This window comes from Balaenoptera acutorostrata, chromosome 1 (assembly GCF_949987535.1).
Source record: "Balaenoptera acutorostrata chromosome 1, mBalAcu1.1, whole genome shotgun sequence".
Lineage (NCBI taxonomy): Eukaryota > Metazoa > Chordata > Mammalia > Artiodactyla > Balaenopteridae > Balaenoptera > Balaenoptera acutorostrata.
The window spans coordinates 53,280,509-53,304,318 of record NC_080064.1 but is presented as its reverse complement, the minus strand read 5'-3'; the positions used below and the strand labels follow the sequence as shown (position 1 = coordinate 53,304,318).

At 36.6% G+C, this 23,810-nt stretch overlaps 1 protein-coding gene and 1 pseudogene across 16 annotated transcripts in view; both read right to left on the bottom strand.

The window, feature by feature from the left end:
* PATJ (PATJ crumbs cell polarity complex component) overlaps positions 1 to 23,810 on the bottom strand; it is a 343,677-nt gene that overhangs the window by 302,453 nt on the left and 17,414 nt on the right. For all 16 annotated transcript variants that reach the window (XM_057543576.1, XM_057543586.1, XM_057543555.1 and 13 more), the window contains exons 6-12: positions 20,143 to 20,338; positions 18,009 to 18,137; positions 14,147 to 14,365; positions 11,460 to 11,562; positions 9,045 to 9,136; positions 6,607 to 6,748; positions 2,467 to 2,610 (exon numbers count right to left, since the gene is read on the bottom strand). In XM_057543576.1, coding sequence (XP_057399559.1) covers positions 2,467 to 2,610; positions 6,607 to 6,748; positions 9,045 to 9,136; positions 11,460 to 11,562; positions 14,147 to 14,365; positions 18,009 to 18,137; positions 20,143 to 20,338 — 1,025 coding nt within the window. The remainder of the gene's footprint in view (positions 1 to 2,466; positions 2,611 to 6,606; positions 6,749 to 9,044; positions 9,137 to 11,459; positions 11,563 to 14,146; positions 14,366 to 18,008; positions 18,138 to 20,142; positions 20,339 to 23,810) is intronic.
* LOC114236359 (ATP synthase subunit epsilon, mitochondrial-like) lies at positions 5,299 to 5,474 on the bottom strand (annotated as a pseudogene).

Below are 23,810 nucleotides of genomic sequence, written 5' to 3'. Positions count from 1 at the left end.
AGTAAGTTGCATGAGCTTTAATATAATAGAAGCTTTGTTTTACTTTGGTCTTTTGTGGCTACGTGGTTATCATATCTTTATAACTTTCTTACTTAAGGGTAATATTGCCTTTTTTGCAAGGGTCAGATGATTTTAAAGAGCGCAGACAGATTTTAAGTGTCCTGCCTGTCCTCCGTATGATCTTAGCCAGAAGCTCTGTGCAGTCTGTAGTCTGAATAATGCCTAATAGACAAAAATCAAAGTACTAAAACTGTAATTTCAATTTAGATCCACAGTAGCAGCAGAAAATAAACAAACCTCCACCTTTTTTCTTTAAGAAAAACTCAATTTTGTCACAAGATTGGACAAGTCACAAAACACCACAACTGATACAACCATCTGCCTAAAATCAAACATAACTTGCAATATCAGTTTTTTCAAGCCTTCAGCAGACATCTAATCTCGGATGCATATCATGCTTAATTACATAATACAAATCATTAAGTAAAACAGGCTAACCTCAAAAATCAGAGACTAAGACTAATGAACACTAAAGAACTTAAAATTACTAGATTTACAAAAGCATATCCATAAAGTAACTATATTAACTGATATGCTAGATTACATTTCGAGGATAACTAACTAAAGATCCTATTAAAAACAAAATATCATTCATGTAGGCTCTGCACCTTTGTGCCTACTCTGTTAACATTTCCATAAGAAATTACATTAAGAGTTCTATTAAATTTCTTACAGGCAGCAGTTTCCTATGTGGTAGGCTAATTTGAATAAAATTTGCAATGTATTGGTTGAAATGTAAGCTTAAAAACATGATATTTAAAGATATTTTATACACATATAAAATAATGTTGATATTTCACAATTCTTTTGACTATATTTTTACCTTTCAGTCATACAGTGAAATCATAGTCATGAGTTTTAAAGCACAGCACAAAGGCCTAAGTACCAGAGGAAAGAGATTTATTTAAGCAGCTCAATAAATCCTTGGCTACACAAAATGATCACACAAAAAAATGAATATTATGATGCTCTGAAACAATTATTCCAATGGCAATGAAGGGGAGCAGAATATGCCACTCCCAAATATTGCCACTTTGGCATGTGGATTATTTTCAGCTGAAGGCAATCAAGACCCAGCAGACTCAGGAAAAACTTTCACCTCTCCCTTACCTACCTAAAAGAATTTAGATAGGGAACCTGTACCAGAAAGACAGCTATTACCAGAGATAACTTTTTTATTTGAAAGACCGATCTGCATGTCTGGGCAAACTTCTAATTACCAAACATCTGCTCTTCTTATCATCCTGTAAATTACTCTCCTCCCCTTGGAAGGCCCAGGCCCCTATCCCATTCCTTAACTCAGGATAGCATAGAAGCCTCAGTTGCCCAACTTGCCCTTGGGGCTCATATTTTTGTGGGACTCTTACACATAGGAAATTAGTTTTTCTCCTGTGTTAATCTGTCTTATGTCAATTTAATTATTAGACCAGCCAAAAAAACTAGAAGAGAAGAAGGGAAAACAGTTTTGCCCCTACAGCAAAAAGAGAGTTAACTTCATAACAGTTGGAAGAATTTGGTCTAACTCTCTAGCTGAAATTATACATACTCATGAAAAAAAAAAAAAAAGGTAGTGAGGTTGATCCAAAAAGAGCAGATATTTCTAAAAATATTTCTAACTTTAGAATGTATTTGATTTTCACCTGACAGTTCACTGTACATCTCTCTGGGTTCACATGAATTTAAAGAGCAAAAATTAACTGCAATCTACTTGGGTCAAAAAAAACAAGTTAAATTTCCAAACTATAGGAAATTTTAAAACTTGAATGAGGGGTTTACTCCTTCCTTCAGGCCATTCTTTCCCAAGAGAAGGCAATCAAAGCCAAAAGCCAACGTGGACATGGATGAAGTTTAAGTAGTCCATTTCATTGAATTGGCAAGGCTTCCCTGAGTGCCTTTGTACAGGAAACTGTGTGAGACTGTTACTCAACATGCTTACAGAATACAGTCAACTAGAGTAGACGAGGTATCAAAGAACAAAGCACAAGGACAAAGGTGCACATCAATTAAAAAGAAAATTAAACAATAAATATATAGCAACCTGGAAATTTGATGAAATATATAAAAATGTATACATTACTGTTATACATGGTAAAGAAGGAGATACTGCTATATGTATACAGACAGCTGTATATCTATAGCTATATCGATGATAATAATACAAGCTAAAGTATGCAGTAATTAAAAATGCCGACAAGATTAAAAGTTATCACACTAATAAAATGTATTCAAAATCAACATAATTAAACAATGCTTAAACAACAATATGCTCGATTCTCAACTGCCACAAGCGTTAAGATGTTGATATTAAGAATATCTTATTTTATATCTCTAAAAATGCCTCTAAAATTCATCATATTATATTAACTATAAAGAGAGAAAGCTTTGAATTGAATGCTTTGTGCCTACCCAGTTTTTCTAAGGCTTGTATATTGTCATTTTTTAGATTATCCATTCTTTCTTCAGTTTCCTCATCTTCACTGAAATTAGTTTCCTTTTCCACTGCTCCAGTCAGAAAGAGGGCTGGTGTTTTCGGTGGTTCTACCACAGTTCCTAAAGTAAGAATTGTTAATTTGAATCACTATCAGATGAAGGCCATATTTAAGTAAGCTAATTCCACTCTATTGTCCCATTTCACAACCTCCTTACAAACTTTTCAGGTAACTTACACATATGATTCCTTTATTTAAAATGCCACTTGTGATAACCACTCAATTTATTAAAAAATACACTTGTAGTAGTATTGAAAAGAATAAGGAACTAGGCAATGGGAAGAGAAAAGCACGGTAAAGTCAATGACAAAGCAGGAGGAGATGCTTTTCAATATAGCCTTGGGGGGTGGGGGGAAGGAGGAGAACACTGGGGGCCATATGTTCTTGCTGCTGTGGTGGGCAGGGAGCAAGATATGCAGAAGAAACCGGTTCCGTTGCTCTGGGCAATCCTAGGTTCTGGCATGACATCATCATGAGTTTTACAAACAACTCTACATAAGTAACCTTGTGAATGGGAAGGAAAAGGGAGAGTATTCCCCTGTTTGCAGAGTTTCCTTCCTTAGCTAAACTGAGTTAAGTAAGCTTTCAATCTCAAGCATGCCAGTCACTATGTATCTCTTAAACACAAGAAAGGTTGAACAAGAATCATTTTAGGTTATTTTTAAATAACCACATGTAACTTATAAAGTATTCTTATCAAAAATATTGAACCTGAATTTAAGGCTTTAGCTCTAGCTCCTAGCTCACAAGAAACATAGGGGACAGAGGAACAAGTCAAATGACACCACAAGGAAACAATCAAATTCTGAATGTACCATTCTAGTGACAAATGGTCAAATCCCTTCAAAAAGTCTATGCCATGGAGGCAGGAGCAAGGGATTCTTAGAGATTAAGAAAACAAAGAAGCATAATACAATGTAATAGGCTCAATGCATAAAAATCAATGATCTTGATTTTATGAGGTTTTTGAGGGGAAGAAAGGGAAGTGGAAAAAGGAGCTACAAAAGACATTTGGGAGCAATTGGGAAAATTTAAGTATGTGTTGGGTATTTGATATTAGGGAATTACTATTAATCTTCTTCGGTGTGATAATGATCTCATGACTATTTTTAGAAGCTATAACTTAAGTATGTAGGGCTAAATTGTCATGATATCTACTACTCACTCTTAAATGGTTCAGAAAAAGGTAAACGGATGATGCAAACATGGCAAAATGTTAACTGCTGAATCTAAATGGTGGGTTTGTGGGTATCTGTTACATTAGTTTTCAATTTTCCTGTATGTTCAAAAAATTTTATAATAAAAAGTTTAAAAATATAACCAGTTAAAAGTTCCTATGATCTTAACATGACATTTTAAACCACACAGGATTTTTTAGAACATTAATCTCTTGATACACACTAAATGCACAGCCCAGTGCCAGCAAAACAAATGCCAGCCAGAAGCTGCTAATGTAGCTTGGGGAGAAGAGTTACACACTAAACAGTGTGCAGAGTACAAAGCAATACATGATTGGTTGTACGCTACAAGTAGTATACAAATTGGTACACAAATAAGTATATACAAGGTATGCAAATAAGAGTTTAGAGGAGAAAAAGACAGTAAGATTTTGAATGGCAGAGGAAGGTACTGCACAAGAGCTAGAAGCCGTGCAGTTTGTTTCAGTAAAACAAACTTAAATGCTGACTATGAGGAAGGCACACAGAGATGTGTTCAATGGGGCAGGGGACACAGGCATAACCACTCCCCTACATTATAGTGACCACACACAAAACAGGTGATTACAACACGGTGTGATAAATGCTACAGTAAAGCGCTCTTCAAAGGGTGCTAGTGAAACACACAGGAAGGACACCTAAACCATGGAAGAAGAAGTGCAGATTTAGAGTCAAAACCTATCCCAATACAAATTTAAAATGTAGGCACGCCCAGCAAAGAACTGCTAATTCGCAGATGACATAGTTCATTTGATACAGCAGACTAAAGCCAAAGGCTCTATGAGAGCTACTAAAAACCATTATAATGGTATAAATATTTATGTAAACCTTTAAGGTCAATATAGCATTTGTACATTCTGTACTATTTAGGCAATTTTAAATTTCATACACACAATGAAGTTGACAGGGCATCTATCTTTCAGCAGCAGAATTTCCACTACCACATAAAACTTAAAAAGTTCCAACATAGGGACTTCCCTGGTGGCGCAGTGGTTAAGACTCCGTGTTCCCAATGCAGGGCGCCCAGGTTTGATCCCTGGTTGGGGAACTAGATCCCACGTGATCGCCGCGACTAAGAGTTCGCATACCACAACTAAGGAACCGATGAGCCGTAGCTAAGGATCCCACGAGCTGCAACTGAGGAGCCCGCCTGCTGCAACTAAGACCTTGTGCAACGAAATAAATAAATAAATGAAAAATAAAATTTAAAAAAAAAGTTCCAATGTAAATACAATTTAATATCAGTTGAAAGCAAACATTTCTAGGCTCATTATATCTTCAGAGGAGGGGAAAAAAATGTATCCAACTTTTGACAAATTCTAATGGAATTATTTCTTACCCACTAGTTATATAATTAGTCATCCATTTTATTTTTTTTTTGAACCGTACTTTAATTTATTGGCATTCTCAATCTATGAACAAGACAGGTTTTTTTTCTTTCCATGAAGGGAGATCGTTTTCAATCTGCCATAACACGTGCCCACGCATCTTCACCTTGAACATGCAGCATTTCAAGCTGTAGTCAGGGTAAATTATTCCTTTTACACTTTCACAATTTTTATGCTGCTGCCAGAAGTCTTCTCGGCATTTGCTTTGAATCCTGTCTTCAATGCATCCCTCACTGCTTTTGTACAGATCTGGGATATCGGATGTAGCTGAGTCCAGCTTGTCGCCAGTATGCCACCATGATGTCACGAGAGGGGGCACGTCCGGCCACATCGCGAGGACCTGTCAATGTCGGCTCAGCATGCAGCCCAGCTGCCAGAAGGTCAGGCCTGAGAAGTGTAAGGGGCGGGGCCCCAGACCTGCCAGTCATTCATTTTATTTATTTATTTATTTTTAAATAAATTTATTTATTTATTTACTTATTTTTGGCTACGTTGGGTCCTCGTTGCTGTGCACGGGCTTTCTTTTTAGTTGCGGCAAGCGGGAGCTACTCTTCACCGCGGTATGCAGGCCTCTCATTAAGGTGGCTTCTCTTGTTGCGGAGCACAGGCTCCAGGTGCGCGGGCCTCAGTAGTTGTGGCACACGGGATCAGTAATTGTGGCTCAAGGGCTCTAGAGTGCAGGCTCAGTAGTTGTTGCACACGGGCCCAGCCGCTCCACGGCATGCAGGATCTTCCCGGACCAGGGCTCAAACCCATGTCCCCTGAATTGGCAGGCGGATTCTTAACCACGGCGCCACCAGGGAAGCCCCAGTCATTCATTTTAAACTGAATGTGTTCCCATGATTGCCAAATTTTGTTGCTCTATCTACATTTATAAGTTGATAATTAAAAATTGTCATGCATACAATTATGCATTTGTTCCATAATGAAAATTTACTATTCCTATAATCAAAGTAACAAATATTATTTTATAAATAAAAGTGTCCTTGATAGAAGTCCATGTTTTATTTTCTCTTGCTATAGTTCACAAAGTAAATCAAGAAATATTAGAATCAAATACATCATTAGAAGTAATATGAAACCTGAGGTTTGCAAAATGTCAAAAGCATTAGACAACTGAGAGCCCCTGGAACAAAATGTGGCAAAGCTTTATTATTCAAATATAAGAAATAAATGAAATTTGGAAGGTTTTTGGGAAAATGACTTCCATCTCCATTTAGAGAAGCTCTCAAAGCTTAATGCACGTCAGGGTTCACGTTCTAAAATTTGCACTGGCATGTTATAATAGGCAAAGGAAACTCTTCAAGGCATAAATGAATTGATTCACTTCTCCACTGCTGCGTTTCACAAGGTGGGCAGTTTTTCCTTCCCAGACTTATAGAACAACTTCCATAAATGAGCTGATCTTCCAAACCCATACAAGGTAGGGGGAGGGACAGAGGAATTAATTACCTCTGTCGGAGGGCCCTTCATGTGGAGAAGCAGATGAGGATGTTTTCCTTCGAACTAGGGTTAGGTGTACCACTTGCCCTGCGTTTCTTAACACTTCAACAACATCCTGGTTGGCAAAACCCTGAATATTCACACCATCGACCTAAAACATTAAAAGATACATTAAACAGAAGTTCCAAGTTAGCTACCACTTTTAATTCTGGCAAGGCAGTATAAAATTAGGCAATTCATTTCATCCCCAAAATAATTTGTATTAGACCTAAGAAAGTATTTTTGAATAAGGATGAAAAATTAGTAGTAAAACATGCTGACAGATTTCCTGAGAAACTAGAAAGAAAACTGAAACTTGTATTCCTAAGTCATACATTTAACTTATAGCCTGAGAAAGGTAGAGGGTCTTAATCTCTGATGCTATTCAAAATTCAAAGTGCCATAAAAGGTGGTCAGTTGTTATACAGAGCTCTCAAGACGTATTACTAGAAGCCATTATTACTAAAAGTGAAGAGGCCATCCAATACTTCACCCCTCTACCATACATCACTATGTGATATTTTCCAGAAGACACTGATCTCCCTCCATTAGGTTTTCTAGTATTCTGAAAAAGCACATGCAAGAAAGGTATTTACTAATCTCAGTCAAGTCCAATCACACATTCTTAAGTGCATCATGACCAACAGGCCTCCTCACTCAATCTTCAAGCTAGCCAAACCACTGCTTTAGCTTTCCCCCTAATATCTTCTCCAAAGTTTTATCACTCATCTCCAAACTGCCAATCACAAGACATTTCCTAAGCCCAATAATGGAAAAGCCAAGGGTCATGAAAGGTGCTTCCTTAGATGGACTTGAAGGACAAACATTCAAATTATACCAACAAACATTTGTTTCTGTATAAATCAATAAATTAAATGTGTGTGTATGTGTGTGTATACATGCTTCAAAATTATTATGAAAATAAACTGTAGGGCTTCCCTGGTGGCGCAGTGGTTGAGAATCTGCCTGCCAATGCAGGGGACACGGGTTCAAGCCCTGGTCCGGGAAGATCCCACATGCTGCAGAGCAACTAAGCCCATGCACCACAACTACTGAGCCTGCGCTCTAGAGCCTGCGAGCCACAACTACTGAGCCTGCAAGCCACAACTACTGAAGCCCGCACGCCTAGAGCCCATGCTCCGCAACAAGAGAAGCCACCACAATGAGAAGCCCACGCACCACAACAAAGAGTAGCCCCCGCTCGCCGCAACCAGAGGAAAGCCCGTGCGCAGCAACGAAGACCCAACAGAACCAAAAATAAAATAAATAAAATAAATTTATAAAAGAAAAAGAAAATAAACTGCAAAATTTAACTAATTTCTACTAAATGGAGGAAATACCAATTACAATCCAAATTGAGAAAAGGCAATGACTGCATTCTCAAAAACAAAAAATATCTCAATTTTGTATATACTCAAAATTACTATTAATAGAAAAACTACTTTCACAAAGAGATAAATAGTTCTAGTAAATGGCCTATTAATTGCATATAAAATTGATGAATTTAAAGAACACAAAGAGGTGCTTGAAATGTTTTGTAAGACAATGCTAGAGCATCTTTCAAATATATGTGTATGTATATTATAATATACATATGTATACAGTATTTTTTTCCTGCCAGTATCATTAGTGACTCCCTTCTTCACAGGCAGTTAAAAAAAAAGAAATTAGACTGGACAAACAACAAGGTCCTGCTGCATGGCACAGGGAACTATATCCAATCTCCTGAAATAAACCATAATGGAAAAGAATACTAAAAAATGAAGGTATATATGTGTAAAACTGAGTCACTTTACTGTACGGCAGAGATTGGCACAATGTTGTAAATCAACTTATACTTCAATTAAAAAATTTTTCTTTTTAATTAAAAAAAATTTAGGACCATGAGAGTCCAAATTAATGAGATTTCACTGTACTAACAAACTTAATTTTTTTAAAACATTATGAGGGCTTCCCTGGTGGCGCAGTGGTTGAGAATCTGCCTGCTAATGCAGGGGACACGGGTTCGAGCCCTGGTCTGGGAAGATCCCACATGCCACGGAGCAGCTGGGCCCGTGAGCCACAATTGCTGAGCCTGCGCGTCTGGAGCCTGTGCCCCGCGACGGGAAGGGGCCGCGATAGAGAAAGGCCCGCGCACCGCGATGAAGAGCGGTCCCCGCACCGCGATGAGGAGTGGCCCCCACTTGCCGCAACTAGAGAAAGCCCTCGCACGAACCGAAGACCCAACACAGCCAAAAATAAATAAATAAATAAATAAAATCAAGTAAAAAAAAAAAAAACTTTAAAAAAAAAAAAAAAAAAAACATTATGAGACTATATTAAGCCATTCCCATTGCATATATATTATAATAATGATAACTTTTTTCCCCCAACTTGATTCAATTCTAAAACAGAGGGCAGTTACTTACAGCAACTATTTGGTCATTCACTTGAATTTGACCATTGTGGTATGCAGCGCTGCCAGGTATTATACTTTTCACATAAATCCCTGAAGCTTCTCCTAAGGTGCACAAAACATATGGAAAAAGGAAGAAAGCTCTAATTAGGCCTTGATTGCAAAATTCATATCAAGAGGTTAATTAGCTAAAGGGGCTGACTGAAGGCTTGATAAATACTATTCTGAATGCAAGCAGAGAAATTGATGGATTATTTCAAACTGTCACCATAACAAGTGACCCAAATTTGAAATGATTTGATTGATGCCTATTTTTGGAAAAATAATCAGTAATGGAACCTTGATGAAATGCATACCAGTATCAGCTGGAATTCAGGAGAGCTCAGGTTAAGTCTTACTCTCTTCTCTTGGTCCATCTCCCTTCTCACTGCTGACTTGCCATAAACCTTCATCATTTCTCAGCAGCACTAAGACAAGAGGGTCCTAACAGGTCTTCCTACATTTAGTTCACTACTCATGTTAGCTTCTATATACATCATAAAATGTATATAAAAATTACAACTATATAAAAAGTATGTATGCCTATGGGCAAGGGCTGGAAGAAAAGTTAGAAAAAGAAAGACCACAGCTCTGGATGATTTTATATTTTTATCTCAATTTCAAATGAACTTAAAATACTGTCTGTAGAAGGAATATAAACAACAATGGATTCCTATAGCCTACATGATAAAATGTAAATTTCATAGAATCACATTCAAGGACCTCCATAATTTGCCCCAAACTTCTTGTTTTACTTCATCTTCCAACTACCGCTCCAATAAGACAAAAGTCCAGACACACAAGACTCATGATGTTCCACCAAAACACCAAGTATTTTCTATATTTTATCCCTTTTCTCATTTTTTATTCCTGTCGATCTCAACCCCTTCTATCTAAATCCTTCTCCTTTTCCATGCTTAATACAAATGTCTCTTTCTTTGTGAATTCTCCATTTCCCTCTGTCATAATGAGTCTTTCATCTGCCATATGATGATAGCTTGCTTGCATTTCTGATAAAACATACATTTCATTTATCCTCAAACAACTGAGAGTTATTTACATGTTTATCTCCCTGAATAGACTTTTCTTATATTCATTTTTCTACTCCCTCCAAAACTAAGCAAAGCAACTGCTCAAAAGTTCCAATGAATGGAATAAAGCGAAAACTATTTTGAAAGACTACATGTTTAAAAAGCATATTGAGTTATAAAACGTTCTAGTGTTTGGATTCAACACTGCTCCCCCAGCCCTTGCTCCACTCCCAAAAGCTTCCTTTGAGGGTAAAGAAGTAAAATGATTCTTTTCTTATTCAGTAACATAAACATCAAATTTTCTCAGTTATCTATCATTCACTTCATTTTACTCTGCATGTATATCGCTAGGTTTACAACTTGAAAATTTAATGTAATAAAGGTTCATAAACCACAAGTTTATGATTTCTCTAACCAGACAGCATATTAAGAGCTACTCAGTACAGGGTTTTTTTGCAACATTAGTATACAATCCATACTTAGCTCTTTAGAACTCATTTAAATTCTGAATGTAAAAATGGTGGCACTTAGAAAAATCTAAAGGTTTGAAAACAGTTATTTCATTAGGCTAAAATAGCACAAGGTGGTCTGACATGAATTTCATTCAGGACTTTGAATACATTAGCACTTTTAATCTTTCCACCTGCTGTAAATATGCAAAATAATAACATTTAAAAAAATTAACTTTCTAACCTTGCAATTTTTAAAAAACCAGAACATTTCATAACTTTAACTTTTCATCTTACTAGCAAATATTTGTGAAAAAGATTTATTTTTCCTTACTGTAGTGATTTCTTATCATAATAGAGTAACTCTTACAGTGAAAGTTACCAAAGCTTTGCATGTCGGAGTTCAGGGAGTATTATTCAGAGATACTTGGGCCATGCATTTATTCTTACAATGTATTCCCTTTATATGAAAGAAAAATAATTCTAATTAAAGCATTTGTTTTACCTTCTTTTAATAATTAAACATAATAGTAATACTTTTTTGACATTCACAATATGAAATATATGCAGTAATCATTTTACTTTATCACATGTAAAATGTCATAATATGCAACAGTCTCAATATTCAAAATATATCTATCTTAGAAACAAGAGGAGGTACAAATCAAATGTTATACACTATGTTGGATAAATTAAATTCTTTTGTTAATGACTATCGAGCCAGCTATAAAACTACTGAGATAAAACTGTGATTCTCTAATCATTTTTTGTAATTGGTTGCTATTACAGATTCATGGTTTTATTGTTCAATGTTTCAATTAAAATCTGCAGACATTTAATTTTACTCTCTAGAAACCTGAACATCCTTTACAATGATTTCCAAATGTAAAATAGAAATGATTCATTTACCTGTCTGAGCGGTTCCAACATAACCAACAATTCTAATTCCAAGACTTTGTCCATCTTTTTTAATGAGTTCAACATCATAAGTTTCAAAAAGAGTAGAATTGTCCTGAAAGGAAAAAATAAATTTAATGATATATAACGTTTAGTTATCTAGCTTGTGTACATAGTCAATTTGTGCATGGTTTGTCAAGTATTTTCTGAGCACCTGTGGTACACAGAATTTTTTTTTTTTTTAAAGAAGCTTTCTTTGCATTTTTTTTTTAATTTTTTTTATAGCTACTTTATTTATTTATTCATTTTTGGCTGTGTTGGGTCTTCGGTTCGTGCGAGGGCTTTCTCTAGTTGCGGCAAGCGGGGGCCACTCTTCATCGCGGTGCGGGGACCGCTCTTCATCGCAGTGCGCGGGCCTTTCACTATCGCGGCCCCTCCCGTTGTGGGGCACAGGCTCCAGACGCGCAGGCTCAGTAGTTGTGGCTCACGGGCCCAGCTGCTCCGTGGCATGTGGGATCTTCCCAGACCAGGGCTCGAACCCGTGTCCCCTGCATTAGCAGGCAGATTCTCAACCACTGCGCCACCAGGGAAGCCCCGGTACGCAGAATTTTAAGATTGTCTCTATGACTTTTGATCCCTGGCGCCATTCCTGTGTTTATATCATGGAAAAGGGAGATTATCCAGGTAAGCCTAATCTAAGCAGGCACCCTTCAAAAGCAGAGAGTTTTCTCCTATTGATGGCAGAAAGGGAAGTGAAAAAGACTTGAAGGATAAGGACTGGACTTGTGGTTTGAAGAAGGAGGGGTCATGTGAGAAGGAACACAGGGGGACTTAAGGAGCTGAAAGAGGTCCTTAGCTGACAGCCATTAATACAGAGACTTCAGTCCTATGGCTATAAGAAACTATTCTGCCAACAATATGATAGAGCTTGGAAATGGACTGTTCCCAGAGCATCCAGATAAGAGCCCAGCCAGGCCAACACCTTGATTTAAGCTTTGTAAGACTCTAAGAAGAGCCCACCTAAGCTCACCCAGACTTCAGACCTACAGAACTGTGGACCAACAAAGGGTGCTGCTTCAAGCCACTACGTTTGTGATCATTTGCTATACAACAAGAGAAAACTAATACAGCCACTTAGAAAAAACTCAGCATAAATCTGTATCTGAAAGAATTTACTGTAAAGAAAGTTAGAAACAAATGGTAAGACTAACTACTGTAAGCAAAAAATATTGACCTAAAACTGATTATCATTCTTGTCTTCTAATTTAAAATATTTCTGTAAAAGAGTAAGGTGTCTAAAAACATAATACCTTGCTTTCAATTCAAAATATTAATAATAGAAAGTAAATAACTGATTGCATCAAATTCTCACTTATCACACAGCTACACTGTTCCCTCACTACAAAGTAGAAGGCTTCAGAAAACCAGAATAATGGATGGAAAAGAAAATGGTTCTAACTAGTTTGGAGAAGAAAACAAAAATGATTCTAATATCTCTGACAGAAAACTTCCACTCACATGGTTCCAAGTAGGGAAAGCCTTTCCAGAAGACATCGAATGAATCTGAAAGGTGGCTTCCCACCCCCTTCTCACCATAATCTCACCATAATCACTTCTCTTTTCTTCTTCCTGGCTCGTCCTTTTAAAAACTATTTCTTTTCCTTTTGCCTTATTATCTCTTGATTCAGAGCCTGTGAGATGGGTGGAAAGAACTTGGGACTGAGGGATGGGGGGACCAGATTGAGGCAGTCAAAAGGTACAAATTTCCATTTGTACCTTGTATTATAAGATGAATATGTACTAGGGATGTAATATACAACATGATAAATATAATTAGCATTGTATGTTATGTATGGAAGTTAAGAGAGTAAATCCTGGGTTCTCATCACAAGAAAAATTTTTTTTCTATTTCTTTAACTGTATATGATGTGATGGATGTTCACTAAACTTATTCTGATAATCACTTCATGACGTATGTAAATTAAATCACCAGGCTGTACACCTTAAACTTATAAAGTGCTGTATGTCGATTTTATCTTAATAAGACTGAAAGACAAAAACCAAAAAAAGAACTTGGAATGGACCAGAAAGATCTAAATTCAAACCCCAGCTTTGCAACTTACTACCTATGTGACCTTTAAAACAAGTTATTTGGACTTCCATTTCCTCATCTATTAAGTGGATGATAAGACCTACCTTGTAGAATTCTTATGAAAAATTCAGATGACTCAGACAATTCCAGGTGCTTGACAATGATTAATAGTAATGATTATTATATAACTGTAATGATTGTTAATGATCAAAATAAATATTATTATTATTAATGTCTATTCCCTTTGGCCAGTCTGTTCTTATCAGTGATAACACACATACATTGACCAGTATTTACAGTTTCCCCTCCACTATCTGGATATCTGTTCACCAATCTTACGAAATAGAAATGCAGGTATTATTATTCTCCAATTTACAGATGAGTAGCTGAGGCTCAGGGAAGTTGAATGACTTAACCCTGAGAAATGGCAAAAAAAAGAAAATCAAACTTGTCTAGTGTCTACAAATTGGGCTCTCCTCTGCTTCCCTGTTGAGCACTGAGACACAACTCACACCCATGCGACACCTGGAGTGGAAAACATTTCTAATCCTCCAGTAAATCACACCCAGTACTGAATTTATGATGAAAGAGCAATTTGTATACTCACAGAACTACGGCTCCTGTTGGCCACAGCAGGCAGGGCAACAGGTAAGGCTGCAGGGGTAGGAGGGGCTATGGAAATTTCACCAACTGGGTCTCTTGCAACAAGCATCCTGACAGAATTCCCACAGTTTCTCAGCACTTGAGCAACTTGCTCACTGGTCATTCCCTGCACATTTGTGCTACCAATCTTCAAGATGTGATCTCCTGTCTGGAGTCTTCCATCCTTTAATCCAAGAAAAAAACAAAAGAAAATTATTATGAGAAATCATTGGTCTAACTTCACTAGTTAATAACAATTCATCAGACTTTGAGTCGTGGCAAAATGGTTGATAAAGAAGCCATCAAAAAATGCTGAATAAAATATAATACTTTTAATGAACAGCTGAATTGGCAACAGAGAAAAGAAAGACAAAAAAAGAAGGGGAGGGGTAGGGGGAAAAGGAGGAGAGTTCAAAAGGAAAAGAGTAACCAGATTGGGATTCCCTGGTGGCGCAGTGGTTGAGAATCTGCCTGCCAATGCAGGGGACACGGGTTCGAGCCCTGGTCTGGGAAGATCCCACATGCCGCGGAGCAACTAATCAGCTGAAGACTTTATGAGCAAAAACTGAGGTTTCCTGGAAAAGGAATTCTGCCTTAAAACTATAACAGAAACCCTGCCAACTTGCCCTACAAATTTCAGAGTCCAGACTTTAATGTCAACTCTTGCCTGAGTTTCCAGCCTGCTGGTCTGCCCTACAGATTTCAGACTCACCAGCAAACACGCCAAATTGTATACTTTACATATGTGCAATTTATTGTCTGTCAATTATATCTCAAAAATTACTGAGATCTCAGAGCTTTTGTTTATGTAGTTCTCTCTGTTGATATCTGCTGATATCAACTGAATTGGGAAACAGCACTGAGAAACTTTTTAAATATTTAAGATATGTAATATATTAATATATACTTTTTACATATTGATATTTTTTTAATTTTAAAAAGTTATGTTTTCTAAAACAAAAAAATTGTGAGAAGAGTGGTATTCTTAAAGAAATTGTTACAAATCTCTTTAATATCTGACTTAAAAGAAGACAGCTGAATTTTCATATCTGCTTCAGCATTCAGTATATTGCATTATGTTGCTTTGGTTGAAGTATATAAAGAAAATCTGGTCTCAATCAGATATATATTTGGAAAATGGGGGAGTATTTCAATAGCCCTTTCAGCCCATTCTTTGATAACACACCAAAACATGACAAGTGGTGATTTCTTAAAGATCAGTTAAAAACTGATTTTTTAAAAATCAGTTGCAATGTGGAATCTGAAACAACATCAACAAACTTTCAGATACTGTTTCATTAAAATCTATTGATCAATCTTGAATTCTGAATGGATTTTTTTACCTATATATTATTTTGCCATACTACACATTGATCTTCAGAAAATACTGATTCCTAGAGTTATGCAGATTTTCTAAATACTGACATATAACATTATACAATATCAAAAAAAATCATATTTATTAATATCACCAACAATCTAATCAGAGAAGTATTTAAATATTGGATAATTTCAAGCTTATGGTAAAACACAAACTTTTCCAAAATTCTAATTTTTGCTTGAAAGTTCAAATTTTATCATCAGCAACAAATGCTGTCAGTTGTTTTTTCTTGAGGTAACAGGCTCACTTCATTCGTTTCAAGGAACTGTCTACCAAATAACCAAGTCTGAATAATCATAATTTTTCTGTCAGTTATCCTTTCAAAAATAAAAATGGTATTCTAGATTGGTGGCTGCCAGAGGCAGGGGGGTGGCGGGAGGGCAAAATGGGTGAAGAAGATCAAAAGGTACAAATTTTCAGCTATAAAATAAGTAAATCATAGGGATATAAACCACAGCATGGTGACTGTAGTTAACAGTACTGTATTGTATACCTGAAAGTTGCTAAGAGACTAGATCTCAAAAGTTCTTATCACGGGGCTTCCCTGGTGGTGCAGCGGTTGAGAATCCGCCTGCCAATGCAGGGGACACGGGTTCGAGCCCTGGTCTGGGAAGATCCCACATGCCGCGGAGCAACTGGGCCTGTGAGCCACAACTACTGAGCCTGCGCGTGTCTGGAGCCTGTGCTCCGCAACAAGAGAGGCCGCGATAGTGAGAGGCCTGCGCACCGCGATGAAGAGTGGCCCCCGCTCGCCGCAACGAGAGAAAGCCCTCGCACAGAAACGAAGACCCAACCAGCCAAAAAAAAAAAAAAAAGTTCTTATCACAAGAAAAAAAAATTTCTAACTATGAGGAAATGGATGTTAACTAGACGCGTTGTGGTGATCATTTCATAATATATGGAAATATCAAATCATTATGCTGTAATCCTGAAACTAAAATAATGCATTTCCAAAAAATTAGATCTCAGAAACTTTTGGGAAAAAAGCAAAAAATTTAAAAATAAATTTAAAAAATTAAAATGCTGCTCCATATTAAAACAGGGCTAGTTTGTCTCACAAATGTTTTCCCTCAAGAAAACCGCCATACTTCAGTACATGACAGAAGTGCTATACGGTACATCCGATTTTGTCACACGGTATTAAAAAGACATGCGCTCAAAGGTCATATTTACTTAAATTCGTTTTTATTGCACTTTCTTAAGTGAGACTGGCATTGTTGCTGTTGCAGTGGCAAGCACATGTGGAGAAGAATGCAATGACTACTAATCCAGTTGTGTGCCACTGCCCTGTGTCACACGAAGGCACCAGCAGGTTTAGCCTACCACTGCTTGCGTGTCATCAGTGCAAACGTCAACATGGTGAAAGGGCTAATACATCTTACTATTATTATGTAAGTTGTTTTGATCTTGTACACCCCCTGCAAAAGACTCAGGGACCCACAGACAAAACTCTGAGAGCCATTATGCTAAATAAATACACTTAGCTGCTGAAAGGATAATAGGAATATTAATAGCTCCACAATTTATATAAGGTAGAGCAACCTTTTTTTTTTTTTTTTTTTCTTGGCCTGGCCGCATGCCTTGAGGAATCTTAGTTCCCTGACCAGGGATCGAACCTGTGCTCCCTGCAATGGAAGCACGGAGTCCTAACCCAAGGTGGAGCAATCTTGACTAGAAATAGAGAGCTGAGGAACTTGCCTCAAAGCTGCATGTGCACAGCAAGTTCATTTTTACTTTATATGTTTTTTAGAAGGGATAAATTTTTACATGTGACTAGACATTAATCAGTAACATTTACAAATCATTCTGATTATCATGGACAGTCTATATAATATGAACTCATTACTGTATTAAGTAGCTTCAAATTTCTAAACTACTTTTTAAAAACTCAATGTAGTACTTAACATTTTCTTCAATGTAAAACTAAGCAGAAACAGTTGATAAGTTTTAAAATGGCCCACTTTCAGTTTGAACACTGCTAAATAATGAAGGGTAGTATTTTTATTTATAATGCCAGAAATTTGTAATTCTAGTGAAATTTACCACAAACGATATTGAGATAAAAGTTTATAATCGCTGTACCATCTGATTTTAACATTTAGGACCTTGAAAGATACACTGGGAGAAAATAATATAGATATTCAGAATACAATAACCATTAATGATTCCTTTCAATAAAAAATATTGTCTTTTGAAAAAATCAAGATGACTGCCAATCACAGGCAAAAAAAAAAAAAAACCACCCGCAAAAACGTTGATTTAGGAGCTTTTTAAAATAAAGCAGAGTGAGTGTATATTAACACTTATAGAAAAAAACATATTTAGCTATACTTAAATTCTGGTCATGGAAACATATATCCTAGTAACCCATGTTATAAAATTACATTTCAAGCCATACAATTTAAATTGTAAAAAACCAAAATTAAATCAAAGAAGGTCAACTTACTCGATCTGCTAATCCTCCAGGAACTATAGTCCTCACAACTACACCACTCGATTTTCCTCCAACTATTCCAAAACCTAATCCAGAGCCATCATTAATGAGCTCAACATCTTCAATACGGCCCCAACGAACCTACAAATTTATAGCAAGTAAGAAGCAAAGTGTTAGCAAAGCACATACATTCATCGCTTACCAATACAGTAATTACTAAGGTAACAGGTAGACAAAAAATTTAATATTCATACAATTAATCAAGTCAACTTTCTAGAGGCTCAGAGATACATAAAGATGATCACATATGGTCCCTGCCTTTACAGATTTTATAATCCGGTAGAGAGATAAACTAAAACATAAACAATTAAAATATAAGACAGAATATTGGACCATAGGACACTGTAGCTCTAAGAGGACAGAAACACACTGTCTCATTCCCCAGTCTATGCCTGATACCTAGCACAGTGCCAAGCACCTAGTAGAAACCAATAAATATGTGTTTATCTGAATTAAAAGAGAATCATAAAATATTATAAAGATGGGAGGAATGTAGAAACAAGAGGTCAAATCCAATGAAAACTTATGGAAAGCTTCAAGGAAAAGGTAGCATTTTAATTGCTCTACAGAGAAAAAAGACATTCAAGCAAAAGGGAAATTTAAGAGCAAAGCTAGGCTCAGATAAGTGGGAATAACTGAAGGTTTTAGAAGAGGGAACAACAGGAACAAAGCAGTGGTTTAGAAAGATTAATCTAGCAGCAATGTGAAGCATGCGATTGTGAGGACACAGAGTGACCAGAATAATTGAAGAGACTCTGATGAAGGAGAGGAAACATAGGCCTAACTGAAGATATTAGCAATAGGATTATACAAATCAGACTAAGAGACATAAGCATTTTTCCTCTACTAGCAGGCTCCATCAGAAGTACGCATTAAATTCACATAATGCGCCTGCAGAGCAAAAGTCTCCCCCTCAAGACATCAGGGCATACTTATTACTTAGTTCTTCTATTACACTAAATTGGAAAGTTACTATGCAATGTTAAAATAACCAGAGATATTGGGACTATTTAATAAATTCACACCTGGAACAATACCTAGTATCCAGGAAGCAACAATGTTTGCTAAAAATGCCTAAATTAGGGACAGCAATTAATATTCACAGAGTATTTATTCTGCCCTAGGCACTGTGTTTAGCTCTTCACATGCATTCTCACTTAATCCTCACAACATCTCTGTGAACTAGACACTGTTATCAATTCCAAGCAACAGATGAGAAAACTGAGGTATGGAGAAGTCAAGGCATCTGCCCAGTAAGACTCAGCTACGAAGCAAGAAGTGGACCTGAACCCACCTTAGCCTGACTCCAGAGCCCTTGTTCTTAATCACTATGCTAAGCAACTTCCCACTTTGTTCATTCTATTTATTATGTAAATTGTGCTATATAAATATTACTGATTACAACAGGGAAAATGTCTATACATTAGTGTTGTGACCTTGTACTGTACCCAGTCTATTTTTTCTTTTGTCCAATGAATGGAAATTAAATAAATCAGCTAGCACTTAGTGTTATAAGAAAATAAGATTTATTAGCTTGCATTTTGAAGATGCAGGCCAAAATCTGTAAATGTTACAAAGCAAGTTTAAAGACTCCCAAAGGAACATAAACTTTTATTCTTTTAAATTGTTCAGTATACATCCTTACATGAAAAGAAGAAAAACTTCTATAATTGTGCAGTATCCATAATCTAGTCATAAACACCCAATATAATTTTAAAAAATGTTTTTGAAACAAATAACCAAATCTTAATTTAAAAACTCAATAGTAAATCTCTAATAAAAACTCCCAGCTTAATTAAGTGGTTACATCACCAGGGAATTCCTTCCATCACCAAATTACACCCAATACTACAATTTGCCCTCTATATTGAATAATAATCTTAAACAAGGAGAATCATAGGACATTGAAAAAACAAAACAAAACCCCCCATGAAATATCTTGTTTAACATGCTAACGCTGCATTTGGAGATATAATCATCTTTCTTGAACTACGATAAATAAAACGACATTTTCTAAATGTCTTTACACTTCTTAAAATCAAAGGCGTAACTCAAAATTAAGTGTTTTTCCAAATTTGCAACTCACTGTTTCAGGCAGATTTGCATCAGTTAGGCTGGTAGAAGTGCTGCTTTTTGTGTGGACTGGTTCCCTGGCCACAACCAGATGCAAAGATCCAGTGGTTTGTTGTAACAATGCAATTGCTTGCTGGTGGGAAATGTTCTGATCCAGTGGTGTGTGATTAATAGCCAATATTTGGTCATTTTCCTTTAACCTTTGATCCCTTGATGAAATAAGAAAATTTTAAGTGACATAATAGCCTGATTCTTAAAATCTACTATTCAGGTAGTTTATATGTTATGGTACTACTTCACTTAGCACATTTACTGAAATATTTAATTGTATAATACAAAAGAGCTCTTCAGACTGCTTTTCATTAAAGCACTTATTAACTAATTAACCAATTAAGTAGTGCATCCCTACACACACACATTTTAAAAGCCATATGGCTAGAAAAATAAGCAAAAACAATGTATAGGGCCCCATTGCTAAGGTTTTACAAGTATGGACATTGTCCTCATTGTGGCACCAAACCTGTACTCCTGAACCCCTTCCAATCTGACTTCTGCATGTACCATACAGGGCTATATGTTCATCAATAACCTCCTCTCTAACAGATTCATCCCATCCCCATTGTCCTTTACTTCTCCAACATTTGTCAACAGAGGCCAAACTCTCTATGAAAATCAATAGAGATTATTTCCAAATCTGTATCTGAGCCCTTCTCTCTGTCCCAATCACAAATTTCCCAACTGCTAACCAAAGTAAAAATGATTTTTTAAAAGAAATTTTTAAAAGAAATTAGCAAAATCTTAAGAAAAAAAGTACTATTATAGTTAATATTTACTGAGCACTTATTATGAGCTAGGAACTGTGCTAAATACTTTATAGGCATTATCTCCTTTATTCCTCACAATCACCTTTTAAAGTACTTAGTTAAATTTGATGTGCAGGAAATTAAAGCAAGCTTAGCATCTTATCTAAGTAGTCTGACTCTAAACCCGACTACCTGACAGTAGTCTGACTCTTTAACTTCTTAAAGTGCATACTAATAGTAGGATTTACTCTGGTTTGCTGTATTTGACTTCATTATCTCCTATACACCCCTCCAGCTCTTCCTGTTTCTTCATTATCACCACAATTCTTTCTTATCTTTCTTTAACTCTCTTGCACCACCCATCTCCTCCTTTCTATTCCCAATGTCAACCAACCAATTGAGATCCTTATCGAATACCTAAAACCTAACTTGTAAAATTCCTCAAGGTTTATTTTTCTAGGCTCTCTTCATGCTAGTATTCCCCAACTCGAAAGTATATAATGATTATCTATAGTTGTTGACCAATAAGGAGAGAGTCAAAGGAAAGAAAACAAACTCTTGTCATGACTATTTTATAAAAGAATATCTTTAACCTTCAATATAAAAAAATCTCCCTGAGAAGGGATTCATCTCAGAACAGAGAAGTCTAACTCATAAATTTAGAATTATGAAAATTCCATTAAATTGCCCTTATTTTTTCTCAGGTCACAGCAGATTCAGCAAAACTTTATCATGGACCAGAATTTGGTTAACTTCTGACCTCTAGGACACAATGTAAACTTGGTTGGTATTCAAAGGTCTCTACATTTGGCCCCAAAGTACTCTTCCAACTTGGCTTCCTCCCTATATAAACCTCTTTTCCAACTATCCTGATTTACTCTTTCCCTCTCAAACATGTCTGGTATTTCCTGCTTTTGTGTAAATGGTTTTCTCCATCTCTAATGCCCTTCCACTCTGCTCAGCCAAATTCAATCCACCCTCCACATTGCAACTGAGTGTCTCGTCTCTGTCTCTCTCTCCCTTCATCACTTACCTCATTATCATGGTGCTCTGAGCCACTTGTTTATCACTCACTGACCATCCATTTATACTAAGTATGCTGTCCACAGAGCTAACTATATCCTTCCCTGTTAGATTTTAAGTTTTCTGAGGACAGGGATTCAGACATTTCAGATTCTCCTTTGGAACTAACAAGTTGGATATTTCAATTTTTTATGCCAAAATTGTGGGTGGCTCTCACAATAGATCATGTTGCATTAAAAATGTTGCTCATATATCTTTTTATGACTATTAGGAAAGGCTTATGTTATATTAGAAAATAAGAGTGATATAAAATTGCATATATTCTAAGACATTGTCTTTATAAAAAGAAAACATTCTAGGGAATTCCCTGGCCGTCTAGTGCTTAGGACTCCACGCTTTCACTGCTGTGGCCCGGGTTCAATTCCTGGTTGGGGAATTAAGATCCCACAAGCTGCACAGCAGGCCAAAAACAAAAGAAGAAGAAAAGAAAACTTTCTAGGGACTTCCCTGGTGGCACAGTGGTTAAGACTCCACGCTCCCAATGCAGGGGGCCCGGGTTCGATCCCTAGTATGGGAACTAGATCCCACATGCATACCGCAACTAAGAGTTCACATGCCACAACTAAGGAACCCACCTGCCGCGACTAAGACCTGACGCAACCAAATGAACAAACAAAAAAAAAACTTTCTAATGTATTTCCTATAGTTGTCTCAGGGTGGTCAAAGTCCAAGAGCTTTTCTTTGGGGGGGCGGGGTAATTATATTTCTATATTTTATATTATAGGAATGTATTATTTTCATAATGATTTTCATCATTTTGAAATATATATTTTTAAAATTGCGAAAGTTGCTTGTGAACTTTTCCCTAGTCCTAAAGAAACTGCTTTTTTTTTTTTTTTTTAAGAAACATTATTTTTTTAAAGGAGGAAAGAGAAAGAGTAGTTGTATTCTTTGCCAGGCAAAGAGGGAACACAGGAGGCTAGCACCTTCAAAAACTGTGCCAAGAAACATTTATTTTTAAATGTGACCACTACAAGACAATATCCAGGAATACCTTCCATTTTCCCATCTCCTACATTGTCCTTTCTCTAACTTCATCACCTAAATTCCTATTCACAGCTTGTTCATTAAGGGAAATTTCTTAATTAATCCCAAATGAATAAGTTACTCTTAAAACTTTTTAACCTTGATATAACTCATTTTGCATAAGTCAGTCCTTAATTTACTCACACTCAAATTTTCTATTTTCTGGGAATCAATCTATTTTAATCTACCTTTCCCTCTACCCAGTAGACTTCTAGAACATCTCATTTCTTTCCAGTTAGTATCTGCCTAGGAAATATAAACTCAACCCAAAATAAACAAGCTGCAGAGGAGAAGTCTCCTGGAAAATATGATTCTGATGCATTCTAAAGTTGAATAGTATTCATTTTACTGCTACTATTACTTCTAATTTAACTCTCTCATACTATATATATAATTGAATTCACACTTTCCATTCAAGGGGAAACCAGCTCTTGTCTCTCCATTGCAACGTTCAGAAATGATGGATTTCCATGACTTTGAGAGCCAACAGGGGTTAGGCAAGCTCATAAAATAACACAGTTCTATGTGGAAAGTCCTCAGAAGAAAGGAAGACCATTTAAGATGATCTGGAAGGTCCTGCATGGCTGGCCCCTTCCTCTCTCCAGCCCCTTCTTACACTGCCTTGCACTAAGCTCCCACACCAGGTAAATACCAGACATACTCCAAAGATGGAGTTTACCAGGGCTACCAGTAAAGCGTCTATTCCTCTCCCTGACACCTTCTGCCCTCTGCAGACTCCAGTATCACCTCTCAAATTTCCCTTCAAGCA